The sequence below is a fragment of the Erithacus rubecula genome (genome assembly GCF_903797595.1).
Source record: "Erithacus rubecula genome assembly, chromosome: 9".
In the NCBI taxonomy this organism is placed as follows: Eukaryota; Metazoa; Chordata; class Aves; order Passeriformes; family Muscicapidae; genus Erithacus; species Erithacus rubecula.
The window spans coordinates 17,582,117-17,600,573 of NC_136660.1; the positions used below are offsets into that span (position 1 = coordinate 17,582,117).

At 42.4% G+C, this 18,457-nt stretch overlaps 1 protein-coding gene across 12 annotated transcripts in view; it reads right to left on the reverse strand.

The window, feature by feature from the left end:
- ARHGAP22 (Rho GTPase activating protein 22) overlaps positions 1-18,457 on the reverse strand; it is a gene marked incomplete at its 5' end in the record, with an annotated part of 127,703 nt that overhangs the window by 43,197 nt on the left and 66,049 nt on the right. The window contains one exon of one of the 12 annotated variants that reach the window (XM_079312849.1): positions 11,691-11,744. The exons of 10 other annotated variants lie outside the window; for them this stretch is intronic. Coding sequence is in view for 1 of the 2 variants with exons in the window: in XM_079312856.1 (XP_079168982.1) it covers positions 10,528-10,579 (52 nt within the window). Of the gene's footprint in view, positions 1-10,527; positions 10,767-11,690; positions 11,745-18,457 lie in introns of those variants that run through there. One more of the 12 variants, XM_079312856.1, reaches the window with a different exon arrangement.

Sequence of the window (18,457 nt, forward strand, 5' to 3'; positions counted from 1 at the left end):
TCTAATCATGTCCAAAGATGCCTCAGGAGTCAGACTACTCTAAACCCTTCTGGCTCTTGGCTCAAAGGATGTTTCCTGATAGGAGGTTACTGTGGAGATGGAGCATGTTCAATTCAAAGCCTGCATCATAACAGGCAGAGGCTTCTTATGTGGAGCTCTCACTGCAGGGGCACATTCACTGCCTCTTGCAGCAGTGTCTACTGACAAAGCTGACAAATTTAGGGTCTAGTGTTGCCTCTGTCAATGCTAATGCTGTTTTCCTTGCCAGAGCTCCTAATGGAAAAGAATGTGAAAGTGTTGGGAGCCTAGGCACAGTTGTAGTTCAGCTTCTTCCATTTACACATGCTTGTGCTCCAGAACTCACAAGCTTTTCCTTTAGAATCTCTCTGACATGTCACCAGCTCCCAGGGAGCTGCTCACCTCAGGATGTGCTGCCTTAGCATAACAAAGGACAATTTATACCCCTCTCTACAGGTGTGCTGAGGGGAAAAAGAGGGAAAATAATTTTCTAATGGAAGAAGATCTGGTGATGGCAAGTGGGGATGAGGAGAGGGAGCAAGATTTTTTTTTTCCCCAGCATATTCTGCAGACAGCCTTGTACCAACAGCAGGCTGCTGTCCCTTACCGTCCTCTCTTCCATTCCAGAAAATTAACCCTTACTGTCTTTCCTCAGTGTATTTCAGGTCTAGACAGTTGCAATGAGCCCAGTCCTTTATGGTGATGGTGTGGAACTACTTGGACCATGTGCCTACAGTCACTCAATCACTGTGCTAACCTCTGCTTTGAAAGGAGAGGAAATGAATTTTTTTCTCAGGCCAGCAGAAGCCACACTCTCATAAGGAGGCAATTTAAGCCAGCTGGTAGGAGCTATGTGTCTGTCCCTACAAGGCACATTGCAGGAGGCATCTAAATTAAGGCAGCTTAATTTGAGGGTACAAAAAAGAAGTTACAAATGTGTGTATGAAAGACTCAGAAAATAGTAGCACAGCTATGTAAAGCAGGCCATATGGCTCCACATGGTTCTCCAAAGCAGCAAGTGCTCAACACTTCTGAAGAATGTATCAAATTATATATTCCAACTGTGGTTATGTTTACATGCTATTATAAGGGAGGAAATTCCTTCCTGACCAAAGATGATGGTACTTTATGCTTTGAAAAATCTGAATGAAAATGACTGGATAATTTTTATGCATTACCATGCAACCACAAGTAATTTTCTAATTCTCATAAATTTCTTCAAATCTCGCACACCAAAAACAAAAGTTGAGGAAAATGTTATATTCTGACAAGAAATTATTTACCAGAACATCAGAATAGTGAATTCTTATTTTTCTTTAATAATTTCATATTGGAGAGATAATATCCAACTTCTGTGCTCTTTCTGAACTGTTGTGCTAACATTTGCCAGGTCTGCTTCATGGCAGAAATAAAGTGGTTCATGCCTTCTAAATATACCACTCTACAACCACCTTCTCCTTCCACCTTGCCCCTCATAAGCATAATTTTTTCTTTCTCTTGCACTTAATCCACCACAAAACCAAAGACATCCTCCCTGTATTTTTGAAAGACTGCATGTCTCCCATCTTAGCCAGTGCTCTGAACCTTGAACTAAGGAGAAAGGAAAAGAAGCCATCCACTGGTGAAGCTCAGGCTGCAGATGCCAGAGCTTTTAGCTGAGCCTATAAAGACTCTGATTCTCTGTAGACTGAATACAGAGTACTGCAGAAATTCAAGCCAACCAATTACAAACATTATTATCTTCTTTAGTAAAGTAACTGGAGCTTTACAAGCACAGTTTTGGCAGCAGCAAATTAATGGACTATCATTAAGGACTCAACAGTTGCAGACTTTGTTTTTACAAAAAACGAAGCTATTTGTCACATTAACACAGAAAAAGGACTGAAATGTGAAAGCATATATACTGTAGGCCTTTGGCAAAACGTTGACAACTTTGAGGAAACCCTTGCCAATACTAATGATGAGACAATGCAGATGGAAGTGCTGCTGATCCACATCCAAACTTTAGAGCTCAGGGGTATTCTGATCCAAGTCTGTAGCCTTGTGATAGTTTGCACAGACTAACAGTTTACAGCAGTCTCCTCCTGTATCTGGCCATGCACTGAGTGATCAATAATTCTTCTAAAAATGACTGTGTAGCAGAGAGCATCTCTCACTGTCACAACAGTGCTCCTTGGGAAAAATGGGAGGTACATACTCGTCACTTGTGCCCAGCACTGCAGCCACTCAGAAAAACTGTGGATGGCTAAAGGACTCCAGGCTAGCAATGCAAAAAACTGGGTCTCAATTCTTTGTATTTTAGGACAACAGCTACTGGAACCATGCTTAGAAACAACAATTCTAATTCTGACCACTCACTGGAAATGAACAAGCTCCTGCCAGTTAGCAGCATTATCAGAACGCCTAAAGAAGTCGCTTTGAAGTGGTTAATTATTAGCTGATATAATCTCACTTTTCAGAAACATGCTGGTTTAGATCAGATTCAAAGAAGAAATGAAAAAACCTGTTAGGTAAACAACTCATCCTGAGAAATGTCTTCAGCTGGTGGCTCTGTTCCCACTGAAGTTCAAGGAAATGTTGCACAAAATGCTTCTGACTGGATTTCCCGGTGGAAGTTCTGTCTTGCCACATTCACTGCCAGTATTCCCCACAGATGTACCCTTCCACTGCACCCATCCTGACAGCTGTGCCTCTCCATCACAGGCAGTGTCTCATCTGACAAGCTGGCACAGTCACCTTTGAGCTGCAGAGGCAGGAGCAAAGCTCAGGGGCAGAACCTTAGAGATCACAGTTCAGGCAGAGTGCTCAGAGAAGCACAGCTCAGGGTTTGGCACTCTCCACATTTTCACTCAGCACAGCAGAACTGCCTCAAGCATTGCTGTGCAAGCTCCCACTCCCACAGTGCAGAAGGTTCACCAGCATCAATCAGCCACGGAGCTGTTGCTGCCCAGCTCCTCCAAAAGCAGCTTCTGAGCTGGCACCACCTTCCTACCTGGACATCTCAGTACTCGTGGGCTAGGGCAAACCCCAGGGAAGTGACAACCTTCCCACAGAAATCCTTGAACTTCCACTGGTCTCCCTAGATCTGCAAGGCACTGTAGTCTGCATGTTCTGTCCTAATAGTCTTCATCCAGAACTGTGAGCTGGCAGAAGGGAAATCCTTGTCTGTGGAAACCTCAGCAGCCTTCTCTCCACTCTACAGCACTCACAGCCCCTTGGCACAGCACACTGACACTGCTGAGGGCTACACTGTTTCCAAAACATCCTCTCAACAATGTACTTTGAAAGTTTACAGGTCTGTCATGTTTCAAGCAAAGGTGACTGATCAGAACTAGGTCACAGTTCCTAGAAAGACAGAGTCTTTTTACCAACAAGGGAAACTACAAGAATTTCCACAAAGGAACACAGAAGGGAGACAAATGCTCAGGAGACATTACAACTCACAGGAACCTGCCCCAAAAGTCCTGGAGTCTAGCACAGGTATGTACAGCAACCAAGTGTAATAAAGCAGCTTTCTCCTGGGGCAAGAGCATATTTACTGCATGGATGACCACACTGGGCAGCCAAACTCTGTCTACACCCCAGTTATCTCTAGAGCAAGAAACACTGCACATGCAGTTTGCACATGGCCATTTTAAGACCCATATATTCTGGGGCAACCCAGCCATCAATGTATTTTATGATGTTCAAATACAGAAGATGAAGTTCTTATCCCAAAGAGCTAAAATGCCCTGCTCAATGCTTGTTGTGATCTACTACTCAAATGGAAATGAGAGCATTGCCATTTGAGCTGATTCTGCCAGTGTTATTAACAACATAAATTAAATCTAATTACACAGATTTAGGTCACAGAGAACTAGAACTTGCATGAGAGCAGCAGCAGATCACCCTCACTATTTGGAATGCCCTCTATGGGCAATATATTTGTGTATTTTTATGCTTATAGAAGCAGAAAGCCCATGCTGAAAATGCTGACATAAGTTGGGCTGCTGCACAGATTCACTGAGCCCTGCTGGCCCACTAAGAAAAATACAAGGAGCAAACAGGGCACACATATGTGCTTTGTGAGCCTCCTCTCTCTGCTGACCCTGCTCCTCTCTCGAGAGCACAGAGTTGTTTGCAGTCATTGCAGGCAGAATGTGCTATAAGGATTTGTCTTTGTAGTGGAAGGAAGAGTAACAGCCAAAAACCAGGATCTGCTCAGCCAATGACAGGGCATGTATTAAAAAGCCTTCCAGCTTCTGTTTCAAAACAAAGAAATCTTGATAAGCCTAAAGGCAGCAGCTGCTGCCAGCAGCAAGCTGCCTTCCTTACCTTGGGGACACCTGCTGAGCTGCTGCCTGTTTAATATTACATTAAAACAGCAGCTTTCCAGATAATGAATTATGTATCTACAGTGAAGCTGTGGCACACAGGGGGCTGGGAGGACATGGTTCAGATATCAAAGAACTGTTTGGGCTAATGGTCTGCAAGGCTGGAAAAAAATTACTGATGGCTTCATGAGCTGTCAGAGCCCCAGTCAGGTAACAGAGGGAATGAGGAGAGCGCAGCAAGTACTCCCTACTTTTCCCTTCTACACTTTTTTTTCAATTAAAAGCAATCAGACTAATTTGAAAGTCCCTAGAAGGGGATACAAAACTAAAACATGGGGAAAAATAACATGGCTATAATCTTTTATGGCTTGTGACTGCAGCCAGTTTCAGTGCTCTAGCATTAAAGACACAGAAGGTCCAATTGTATCATGTTCTTTATTTAAATGGTTCATAATGTGGAAGTAGAAGCCCAAGACAGCAGTGAACTATTGTCTTCAAAGTCTTCAAAATAGTGAAGCACTGCCAGGTGCCTCAAAATGAAAACTCAATCCATGGTTTCTGAAGCAAATCTGCAAGCACTTGTCAAGCAGACACAGCTCCTCCAGCCTTCCATAGAGGTTTTAGTTCTCTTGCCTTGTTTAATTTAAGATCACCAGTTAGGTGATCTGGATACCTAATCATGAAAGCATAACATACTTGCAATGATCATAATGAATCTGCATATCTCTAAGTGCACAGTCAAGCACTTGTAAGTCCCTGTTTGCAGATATTCAATCCAGTCTACAAGTCTAAATATGAGGAAGGCTGATTCTCAGGAAGCCAACAGTAAGAAGAACTCTTTATACCATACTCCTTATCCTAGGATCAGCTTCATCTAGTCAAGCTCTGTTACTGCTCTGCCCAATTAAAAACATCCAACACAGCTTGGATGGCCTTTTTAAAACATGGAATAGTTACACAACAGTAACTGCAAACAAATCTTATGACAAGTATATGAAAACAAAAGTGATTTCAGTGTATGCTTTAGCCATTAACAAATAAATTAAAAGAAGCTTTAAAAAAATCTATTTTCCATTGTTGAAATATGCTTTTCACGTGAAATTAAACATTAGTTTTTTGGGAGAACAGGCACAGAGACTGAAACTACTTTCCAAGGTTATATTGTGCATCAGCAGAGAAATATCTTCTCTGTATTTAACCAAAAAATAACCCAAAAAAATCCTTTGAATACCACAATGGGAAATTCCTACACACCAATGGAGAACTGAGATGCAGAGACACTCAGGGATTTCCAGTATGATACTGGCTATCAGCTAGCAGAGTCAGAATGAAAAACACAACTACCCCATCCTGGTTTAATCCAACTTCCATTCTCACAAAGCAAGGAATCCTGTTTAGAGGGTTGGGTGTGTGGAACTGCAAAGGCAGTGCCAGCCCTAGAAAGCAGAAAGCAAAGAATTAAAGAAAAAAAGTCAACAGTATGAGGATTGCTCTCCCAGCACAGGATGGGAGAGGAAAGGAGGCCATGTTGCAGGGCTCTCAACAGGAAAGCCACACCAGAAATTAGGAATGCAGTGTCTCACAAAGCTGCTCCTTGCCTCAGCAGCTCCAGAGGCTGCCTGGCACCTCCAGTCTTTGCAGAGCTGTAACTGGTGAGCTGAAGTGCCCACTGCCTCAGCAGTGACCCATGTGCACTGAGAGGCAGCCCAGAGCACTGCCATTCTTGGCAGCACTGGCCTCTGGCTGCTGAACCCCAGAGCCCTGGGGGGACGGTGGCCCAGATCCCACAAAAGCCCAGATACTGACTGGATAAAGCCCCAACTCCAACCAGATTTTAATACCGATGAGGGAGATTTGCACCAGAGACACATGGCTTTGCAAGTCATTTACTGAACAGCAGACATTCTCTGTGGTGTCCTGCCAGCTCCTTTCATCTCTCCCAGCCATGGAGTCCAGCACACTGTTTCCTGGGGGCTCCAACAACTCTAAACAGTCAAGTGTACAATCAGGATCCAGACTGTCTGTGAATTATCCTCTACACCCAAGCACCTTGTTTCAATCTCAGATACCATGAGGTATCACCATTGCATGATTGCACCTCACTGCATCCCAAACCTATGGAATGAATTTATTTGTAAGGATCTTTAAGACTGATTTCTAGTCAAGGAAACAGTCCTAGTAAATAACACACCCGTTCAAGAAGTAAGAATTATCCAGGCCCTTTTCTGCGTCATCATGAGGCTTTTGTTCTACTTTCTGATCTGGAACATCTACCAGGTAACTGCAGTAAGGAGTTTAATAAAACACAAAGGGTTAGGTCACATTGCTTGGGCTCCAGAGTTGAAAGAAAAGCCACATACCATCACAATTTCCAGGTCCATCTAATGATTAAATCTATCCAGCTCCTTTTTTCTCTCCTCTAACTCTGCTGTGTCAAACTGGAGATGTATAGTTGTGTTGACTGCACAAAGCACTAACAGAACAGCAAGATAACAGTGGTCCCTCTTCAACATGACTGCCATGGATGCAGAGCATCCTCATTTGCAGTCCTGTACCATATTGCCCTCAAGTCACAGTGCTGTGTGGATTGAATGCTTCCTTTTGCCAGGATAGCCTTTCTCAACTTTCACAGTGTGTTTAAAACCATCCACCCTGTGAGCACATCAGAGGAGGAAAACAATCAGGCACAGACAAAATGAAGCAGAGGAGGTAGCAGAGCCCAGGCTCAAATCCTGCCTCCAGCACGACCAGCCTTGGAGGTCCCAGAGAGAAAAGGTTTAAGAATACTAAAAGCAAGCAGAAGGTCTTGACCTAATTGTCAGCCATCAAATATCCTGAGGTTGCTGGGTGTGGGCTGCTCTCCTCAGCCAGCAGACCAGCAGACCCCTCCCAGGAGTGGCAGCCACATCACTTGTCTGCTGCACATGGCATTTTCCCCAGCAGTTCCATTTGCTGAACACAAAGGCTGAGCCCACAACATTAAAGAACACTCCCCTCCTTTGAAGTTTAGATTGTTTGGCTTGCCTGGCTACAAACTAAAACTGCACCTTAATCATCTAGCTTTGAAGTCCTGTAAATCTACAGCTGCAGAAAAGTAAGGACCACTTGGCAATAAAACATTCATTATTAAATTCTTTTGAATTAAAGTGAAAAAGGTTTTCCTGAAGCTGAAACTTCCTTTTTTGCCCACTAGAAGTGAAGACATAAGTGAAAAATTGACAATGACTTTCCAGATCAGAGACAATTATGACTACACAACATTATATAGCCCAGTTTTGAATAGTATTGAGCCAGTGCTCAGGGAATTGCCAAAGAAAACAAAAAAATATTGGAAAAAGACATGAGAAAACTGAAGGTTTTAACAACAGGCTGCAGAGGTGAATAGATATTTTCATTGTTTTGATGCCTTATTTAATGTGTGTATGTGTGGATTTAACTGATAAGAGTTTGATGGAGGTTAAAACTGATTATAGGAAAAAGAAAGGAACTTTAAAATCCCAAATCTGTCATTGCTGCATGTTTAACAGAGGGTATGAGTAGGGTAAGGCTGTATCACCAATGAGACCTACAGGGAGTCTCCATGAGCCCAACACTCTGAACAGCAAAGGATACACAGCAAGAAAGAACACTGTACTTTGGCTTGGCTGTTTCATTTCAGGCATGTCTGGAAACTCCTGCAGCCTCCATGAAAACAAATAGAGAATTAATTCAAAACACAGTGTGGCCTGGCCTGGAATAGTAGTGAGGAGATAAAATGGCACATTGTGAGAATAAATCTCACTTGGAAAGAAACAGGCTCCAGCCACAACCTGGTACAAGGAGCTAAGACTCAAAATCCTGCACTTTCTGGGATTTCAGGCTATAAGATTTTGGAGAATCAGTTTCCAGTTCCCATCTTTGCTGACCACTTCCTGTATTAATCTGGTCAAGTACCCCCTCAAGGCTGAGCCAGGTGCATTTACCTGAGTTTTGTTTCCCATTCAACCAATATTTCTGGCCATGAACTTGTCCATAGCCCAGCTGCTGTCCCTAGACCATCTGAACCTGTAGGAAGAGACCACAGATCACACTCTAATGTCACAGCTCCTGGTGGTTTGCTCCTTCCCTGCTCAGAGACACAGAGAACAGCAAGGTCAGATCCACTGGTGCCTGTGGCTGCTACAGTTTTTATGCAACCACATTTCTGATGCTGTGCCTAGGGCACTCTAATCGTTTAATGCCTTTGAACAACCACATTTACTTACTGGGAAGGATGTCCTTATTCAGATGGCAGCAAAGCCCTCTGCAAATTAAGTGCTTTCTGAAAGGGAGTTAAAGGGGATTGCCTTAAGTAACTGGATGGGAAGTGGCTGAAAGCTGTCAGGAGTCCAGCCTCTTGAAAGCAAGATTAGCAACAGACTGACACTGAAGAGCTCATGGAGAAGCTCAGCTATCTCAGCATTCCCACCAGACACACACTGCTTTAGCACTGCCCTTCCTACACTGTCCTGGCAGCAGGCAGAGAAAGGATAGCAGCCTGCAGAGAGGGCACCAGAAGGAATCAGGATCCCCACCCTGCCAGAGGGCCTGGTTCAGGATTCAGGGGCTATCCTGGACAGTTTGATGGGTGTCACAGATCAGGCAGATTTTGGCAGAAGCAGGCTCCAAGAGGAAACACCCTCAGCTCAGTTGGCTGACAATTTTCTTGCTAGTAGTGACTGAGTACAGTTGGCTGCTGCTCCCTGAACATCCTTCAGATGTCTCTTAAAGGTCCAGCCTTCCCTCTCCTGGCTGTACCCTCAGCCCTCCCTGCAATGCAGACACAGGTGAGGCAGGCACCTTTCTAGAAACAACTGCTATTGTGGCACACTCTATAAGGGAGCAAAGCACTGGACAGATGTGTGCCTCCAGGAGATGAACAAAAACCATCCTATTACCCCTTGTAAAGTGGCATTTATATGTACCAAAAAAAGTCTAAAAAAAATTTAGTGCAATCAAGTTAATAATCCTTCTAATAAAATCATTAGTGAGGTGATTCTTTCCTTAGGAATTTATGAATTATTGTGCAAATTTGTGTACATGTGTACACATTTCACTCAACAAAATACCAAATAGCTGGAACCAGCATCTACAGGTCAGCTTAACTAAATGATCACATCTCAGCTGCTATTTCTTGTGCAATCCCATTTTAAAATAGGAACCCAGAAGAAAACACAAAGGTAATGCAAATTGGTTTTCTTTCACATTTCCCCCAAAATATTTTCCTCAACTCAATCAGTGATGAAAACCTATACAATTCCCATTTGCATGTATCCCTTAGAAAATATTCATATTCAAACAAGGAATTAAAGAAATGCACATAATAAATAAACACATGCATACATAAATGCCAAGTAATATATATAAAATTAGCCAGGTGAGCAAGTCAGATTCCTCAGATCCTCTAGAACAAATGCATGTCCCAGACACACAAAATCACTGCCATTCACCTTTATGCAAACCACACAGCTGGACTGCTGCCTAAACAACAAATGTCACAATGAAGACACATACAAAGGAAGGAAATAATTTACAGTGTGTGTTGGGAGTTTATTACACTATAAATTTCTACAATGCTAGAAGCAGATTGCTCTCATGAAAATTTTGCATGCACCTACAGAAAAATCAGAATTTCCTGAAAAAGCCCACACAGCAATTCACAAAGTGAACCTCACAACAGCAAGCTGAAATCTTGTGGAGTCATACACTCAGATACCCCTGAACAGGAAAGATGCTAAGAGGAAATATGCTCTTCCTTCATTAGGTATCATTTCAGTGTAGATTGAAAACAAAATGCTCCTTTTGTACAAAAGATACAAAAAATAGTGGACCATTACTCAGCTGCCTGCCTAAACTTATCTGTAAAAACAAACACACATATTCTCTGTTGCTGTTTTGTTCTGCATCAGGGATTCCATCCCTGTGCAAATCACATCCTCTATGTTTAAAGAGTTAAACATCCTCTCGCTTGCTCGGCTTCTCTGAATGTAAAACACAAGATAATAACACACACTGTATCTTGAACCAAAACTGCACACAGCATAACAAAACCCCCAGTGCTAGACACAGGCAGCATGAATAGATCCATTTCCACTGCTTGCTAATTCAAAATAAATCCTTTACTGTGATTTAAAGCAAAACAGACAACACTAAACACACCAAAAATATCATGACTTACCCTTTCGGAGACACTTGCTTTTCTTAAGATATTTGGCAGTAAAAAACGGCATGGCTGCAACACTGAGGTTTCAGCCAAAGCTGACCTTTTATTATCAAGTGCTAAGAGCAAAGTGAGCAGACCAAAGAGAGAAAGCAAATTATTATACCAGATCTTTCAAATGCTCAGAGATGAGTAAAGGGAATTCAGAGTGGGATAAAGTATGTCAAGTTGCACGGTGGGGATTGCAGATATCTTTCTGCTCATTAGCACTGCTGTTCGAGTTATTTAAAGTGTGCTCGGGGGAAATGAGGACAATTTCCATGACAATATGTACAGTATCATATAAGGAGGAAGCATTTTTTCAGGCAGAACTTCTGCATTACTCAGCTGCTACAGCAACATATGTTGAGAAGAAAAAAAAAAAAAGCCCACAACAGGTTTGGATAACGTAAAAAACCCTGATTCTATTAACCAGTTCTTGTCTCAAGTAGAAAATGTAGCACTATAAATCTCCTGTCATATCACTGGGTTATCCCTTCATTTCCTCCTTAGGCACTTCTGGCTATCTCCTTATTTCCACTTAGGCACAAGAAAACTTGCTCCAGGATGTTTTGATTCCAGACAGTCATCCTACCACTCCTTACCTCAGTTTCCCTCTTTTCAAATGGGGTAACAGTGTGACAGGGCTTTTATTAAAAAAAGTAAATCTTTGAGACTCGGGCTGTAAGCAATTAGAGAAGAACCAGGGCTTAACCCCTTTACTTTATCCCACATGATTACAGCCGTTTATTTCCCCTTAGTTCACCATGCTGCCTTTAGGTCTCCTAAAATATTTAGCTTTTATTCAACCAAGAAGATCTGATTTTGAAATTCAGACTTATTCCTGTTGCTTCTGCTGCTTCTCTGGAGACTTTAAGGCAGTTTGGTACTGACTTCATATCTTTGTGACTTCCATATATTTGGGACAGTACATTTAACAGCAATGACATTTATCAGTGTTTGCCCCCTCCTAGTCACCTACCTCTAATTCACTCAACCACAGCATATTGCTTGATCAGGCAACACCTCATTCCTTGCAATATAAAGCACAATGACAGAAATTTGACTACCCAGTCTTGGGCATACTAATGTTTCTGTGCTTCAAGTCCTTCTGTGTGTCATGACCCAAAGATGGAACTCACCCTTTTAAAGGTTCATGGATTTATGGAAAATGCATAAACACAAATAATCCATACTTCCAGTGGTGCTTTAGCTCTTGGCTTTTATTGATTCCAGCCTTTGGGATACTGCCAGGTCATCAGTGCACTAAGATACAAGAAAGCAGCTACCTGTCAGCAAGGGAAAACATTTGTAATCTATAACCATTAACCCACTGACTGGATTTGAAGTCAACTTTCTAGTCTGACAAAGAAGCTGGTACAAAGAAAGTCAATACTACTCTTATAAGGTGAAAGAATATACAATGCTATAATGGAGACTGTAAAAACCAGGGCTGCACCTCACAAGCTGTGCCTTTTCTTGAACCATTTGTTGACAGCATGGAAATAAATATTATGGTTTTTTGGGAAAGACAAATATGCTCTTATATGAATAAGAGACAAATATGCTCTTATAAGACAAATATTTTTATATGTTCAAGAAAAATCCATTCAGCTTGCCATCTGAAAAACTTCACCACAGTTTAGAATTCATCAACCCCATGATATTCAATGGGATGTCATTGTTCTTGTATCTGTACCATCATAAAAAAATCCCTGAACCAAACAACCCAACACCTGTCTGCTCTTTCATTAGATAGTTTTGAAATCAGCTGACAAGCTTTCAGACATAAGCTATTCTTCTATAGCACACCTCAAGCTAAGGTCAGGTTAACCTGATATTGTGAAATCCTGTTTGGTTCTTAAGCATGTATGGAGCAGAGAGGAGCAAGGAAAGAGATGAGAAAAGAGTCCCTGTGAGTCAGTGATACTGGCAGGTGCCATCTGTGAACCACTGCAGGCTGTGGGTTGGACTTGGGCAGTGTACAATATCATGGAAGGAGGAAGCATTTTTTCAGGTAGAACTTCTGCATTACTCAGCTGCTACAGCAATACATCACCTTGGAATGGGAGCCCAAACTTGCTACTGCTCTGCCTTGGAGATGGCCCAATCTACACCATATTTAATCTGAAAACACTGCCTGATCTTGTGCCATCAAAAAAAAAAACCTCACACATTCTCCCAGATTTAACATAATTTATGGCCTCACAAATCTTTCCATGGATATCTGGAAATATTTGGGGGTGTGGGCCCTTTCCATAACTCTTCATTCCTTCCACTAGACCTTAAAAACAGATTTGCTCTAGAATTTTTATTATTATTGGCTATTTTATGATTGGTTATTTTGAAGGAGAAGTTCAGCATTCAGGATAAACCCTGAGTTCATCCCTGAACCTCATGACACTTCCTCATGCTAGCATTGTGTGGTACATGGGAAAAGATGTCATGCCCAAACAGCCCTCAAAACATCCAGCTTCCTCTTTGCCAGCAACATATCCCACACTCAGCAGCACACCAGGCTGGAGTTCCTGATGAACTAAGTCTGCCTTTTTGCACTCAGTAAATTTAAAAAAAAAAAAAAAAAAAAAAAAAAAGCAAAAAAAGAAATACCCAGTAAAAACCACAGCACAACCACAAGGGAACTCCTTTCTCTGCCAGTTTAACACAGGGTCAAATACAGACTAATGCACTAATCCTCCCAGCTGCCTAAGATTCTGGCCCTTTAATGACCTTACACAAAACCCTAGTGCTTTTAACTCCAGTACCTTATATTCTGCTTGATTTCCAGCTCACTCTGCCCTTGGAGCTAAAAACAGAGGTTGCCCTCCTTTTAGACTTGCAGTTTCCAGGGAGAACTTTGAACTTAGGTAAACAAACATTTGTATCTCTCATCCAGGGCAATGAAACACAGGGTTTTTCTCTACCTCTCCCCACCTCCTACCACCACAGCCTACTTTGAGAAACCCTAAGATCTTGTATCTTCATGATGAGAGAAGTGTTTATTCTTTATCCTCTAATACTGGCAACTCTTCTGTTGCTCAGGCATAGCTTCCCTTAATCAGCTCTCCAAAGAGACTGAAATCAGGTAAAAATTTCCATCCTGGCAAAATCTGCAGACACCAAGAATTAATTGGACCCAAACCATCAAATGTTATCATTCACCTACTGCTAAGGCTGCTACCTTTAATAATGCTTTTAGAAAGGAGTAGGTACAACTGGGACCGAAAGAAATCTATTTTTTTTAATGCATCATCATACCAAAACCACATTAATATACAATTATTGGGTTTCTCCTCTTTTATTCATCCTTCTTCCTCCAGCTTCAAATCCTGTGACTTGGGAGTGCACAGAGCACAAACTTTACTAGTAGCAGCAGGCTAAGTAGTGTGGAAAAAAGTACCCATGACTCTCCATGATTGCATTTTCTGTTACAAATGTCAGTACCAGGTTTCAAAACACTTTACTGGAAGACAGCATCATCTTCTCCATCTTACAGATGGGAACTGGAGAAAGGGATGGTGACTTCTGTATAACCACCACACAATTAAAAAAGGGAACAACAGGGAGATTTTTCTGATATGTAAGTGAGCAGCACATTGTTTTTTGGTTTCTCTTCTCTCTCCTGTGACCCAGGAGGATTTTACCATCGTAGATGAACAATGAAATGACTGATAACACACATGAAAACTCCTGATTTCTATTAAAGGTCATTACTTGTTTGCACACATTGAAATTTTCCACTGGATTAGTGCCCTGGGGGATTTTCTGCTGTTATTTCCCACCCGGGCCCAGTTAGCATGAAGCTCAAGGAAGGCAGCAAGACTCTGCCTTATTGTGGCAGGGTGTGATCACAGACTGTGATGAGAGCATGGCTCTCCCAGCCAGGGGGAGGGGTGGCAGGAGGTGTCCCCATCCCTCAGTGACACCATGCCCTAGAATGGCAGCTGGCAGAGCAGCAGGTGCTCCCTCCTCCCTGGCTCCAGCCCCGTGTGCAGGCTGGAGAGGGAGCAGGGCTGCAGCCCAGCATGGTAAATGTCCATCCTTGAGGGTCTCTTCAGGCGTGAGACCTCCCCAGAGAGGGCATGCAGGTGGTCAGGAGTCTGGATCATGTAGAGTCACTGGCAAGAAAGCAGCTTGAGATGACCTTGTGTTGTTTCAGGGCTGTTTATTTATCTTTTAAAATGTTTCAGTCAGCCCAACACGGGTCTGCTCTACAGAGCGACTATAACAGAAGATCCCTCCCCCGGGCTGTGCCAGACCTTATATACCTAAAATTACATATTCTATATATGCAAATTCTTTCCAATGCCGTGCAATCTCTTTACAATGTCCAGTTCTTTCCCCATCCAATCTGTGGCTCCCAGGATGCAACTTCAACATGGAGGGCATGAAGAAGAAGGAGGAAGAAGCCCACCACACACAGGATCCTCCATTTTGACCACATGGCCCTTAATATAAACAATTCAAAAACCTACTTATTCTATAATCTAATATTCTAATTTATACTCTACTCACTTTCATATTCATTGCTTCTTCCCTCAGTGTTGGCAAACCCTCCCAAGGAGCCAAATCCAGCCCCTGCAGCTCTTGGACATCACTCAGGGGTCTCAGAGGGGTCTGCCAGGGGGGTTTTTGCATCCCCAGAGGAGCCAGGGAGATACCCTGGACTCCCACAGTAAATGATGGGCAGGTGGGTGTCAGAGGATGGCATCGTGGTGTGCCAGGCAAGAGCTGCTGTGCTATGCAAGCCCAGACACAGGAGTGATACCAGGTGACTGCACAGCACTCACCCCAGCCTGCTCCCATACCCCCAACTCCTATTTTATCAGATGAAAAGAGCATGCACTCAGGGTACCAATTTAAAAAGATTTCTCCCCCCTACAAAGTGACCAGGAGAGATTTCTATCTGTTGCTGATTGGGCTGATAAAAGCAGCCTTGCTTTTCCTTTCAGCAGTTTAGAACTAAGCCTGCCCTAGAACAAGTAGGGTCATTTTAGTCTGTGACCACATACATAAATTGTATCTCCAGAACAAAGGAATCTCAGGTCAATTAAAAAGATCCTGTGGCTATAATATTCTTCTGGGAAGATGCCATCTACATATGCTTATTACAGCCACATAAATCCCACCCCCTCATTTGCCTCAAGCAAAGTAATTGTCTTTAAAAGCAAGCAAAATAATTATTTTTCCAACATACTTGTCATCATTAATTATGGCCAGAATAGCCAAGTAGGAGCTCATGCCCAGGCTTTTAAATGCTTGTAGCTAGTTAGCATGGCTGCCTGTAACTTTTCAGCTTTTTCTCAGTGTTAACATTAACATACTATGGCTTCATTAAATCAAGGCACCCACTGATGAGATAAACAGGATTCATCTGAGAACTCTGAGACCCTTCATGCTTATCTGTCCCTTAGCAAGAATGGGGTTCAATTTATGTCAATGTATAAGTATATTCAAGAACTGCTGGCTGTATTCCTAATGTCACATTCAGGCAAACACGTTCTAAAGAAAAATAGATTTTTTTTTTTTTTTTAAACACAATGACTGAAAGTTGCAGGAATTAAATGGCAGAAGTCCACTGAGCTGAAGGCATTTCAAAGGACACTTTTGCAAAGCTATGTGGCATTAATCTACAAACATGGAATACTAGCTTCTGAAAAACCAGAATGAAAACTTTGGCCTGGCTCCTGTACTTCTCCCTGAGCCAAGTCTCTCACTGAAGTTGATGGGACTTTCCCTGCATAAAGGCTACAGAGTCTGCCCTACTTTTCTCCTTTTTTTTTTCTCCCTTCCTAACAGGAGCAAGCAATGGTAGGGAAAGAGATGCTGTTTCCCTGCTACATGGAAGGTAGATAGATGTGCTGGGTAGATGTGATGTGATGAAAACCCACCTGGTTCAGGAGATTACAGTGCAGTGGGAAGGCCACAGATACTTTCCAAAAGGCATTTTTATCTTAACTGATTTTTGAATGACATGTTTTTAAAGTAACAGTGACTTTTGCTGGTCAACCAGGCTGAACACAATCTGGCTTCTGAATCATTGCCACTCCAGGCATTCATAAATATCAGGTCACCAAAATCAGGAGATGGGCTTCCAACCAATGGGAATTTTTCATTATTATCTATCTTTTGGTTTCTGAGCCTTTCCAGATCCTATTTGGTATCTTTATTTTAAATCCATAAGCATAAAGAGACTTGTTCTTTGTTGATGAAAACTCCAAGTTTTACATAATCACAGTATTTAGAATTAGGGGTTTTCAGGGAAAACACATAGACCATGAGACAGCATATGACCTCAGGCCTATGTACTCTAAACAGGAAATCCCAGAGTCTTGTCACATTTTTCTTAATTCATTTTGAAAACAAAATAAATTAAATTATTAATCATTAAATTTCAGGTACTTAGAAGGAGATGAGGACAAACATATCTACAGCACTTAAAAAGCAGAACAAGACAAAATGTTAAGTCTATACAGGTTATTTAAGAGATACTGCAGCCCCAGACAAGCCCCCCCAAGTCTCTTGGTGGATTCTCCAGCACAGCACAACTCACATCAGCACAACTCTGCCCAACATGCACAACTGAGATGAAGAAAGGCCAAAGGCACCAGTTAAGGGAAAAGGGCTTTTTTTCCCTTCAGAGTAAGCTGATTTTCATCCTCATTACACAATTGCCACTCCACAGTCCCTCAAGCATAGATAATGCACCACAGCAATGTCAGTCTCACCATGCAAACCTCCCCAGGCTTTTACAGGGGAAGGGAAAAGAGGAATAAAATAGTAAAATGCAAATCAGTCACATACTGAATTTCAAAGCTGCCTTTAATTACAATTTCTTCCTGTTTCCCTGGATGTTTGGAGCACTGCTCTAAGCAAGCCAAACTGATAAACACAGTCCTGACCATCTTATTAAACTCATTCAAGCATGTAACATCTGCCTTGGCAAGTCCCTGGCTTTGAACAGAATCTGAATTCTATGCTACAGCCAGGCAGAAGAATCAAGGTACTATACTTCAGTATTTCTATTTTCACATGCCTCCATTGGGCAGAGGCTGAGACAGAACTTCTCTTTCATGCACAAATGTGAGGAAGCAGACAGCACAGGTTCCTGTCAGGCTTCTGAACAAGAATGGATCTTCTTTAAGGGTCACACCACTGCTTTCCTAAAGGGACCTGCACCCTTTAGTCCTGCACCAGGAGGAGTCCTTCTTTTTGAATGACACCTCCTCAAGGCAGCAACTTGGCAGTGACTTTTTTATTTTTCCTTTGTCTCTACCAGAAATGACAGCAGGCAAACACCTTCTCAGAACTGACAATTACAATAGTAATTATCCCAGCTAGAAAACAGACTTACTCAATGCAGCAAAAGCTGCTTGTATTTCAAGGTACAGCAGGAGAAATAAATACAGCCATGACACTGGGCCAAACTCACAATCATCAGTATTGATGCCAGCATAGCCTGATTTATCCTCCACTGAGGATCTTGCCCCACTTCTTTGCAGCAAAACCCCAGCTGAGAGCTTTAGGCCTGCTCCCTGAGCTCCAGGGCTGGATTTCTGCTAGGAGCTTTTCCAGTGGTGCCAGAGGGGTAGAAGGCTGGAACATAATTCCAGTACACCCTCAGCTTAGAGAAATGGAGCTGCAGATCTGCTACCATGACACATCCTGTGGTCCATGCTGACAACACCCTCATGTAAAGACAGGCAGTGGATATTTAACTGCACTGGCAAGGTCTGCTAAGGCAGATGTGCTCATCATAGGGCATCTATTTTCACCCTTGACCAGTAAAGACAGTATAATGTACATTCAGCTTCAGACTGGTACACCTAGAGTAATTTAAGTACCTTTATTCACAGAAGCATCCTCACAACAGAACAGAGAAGAAATTAAAGCATATTTCAAGGAGATC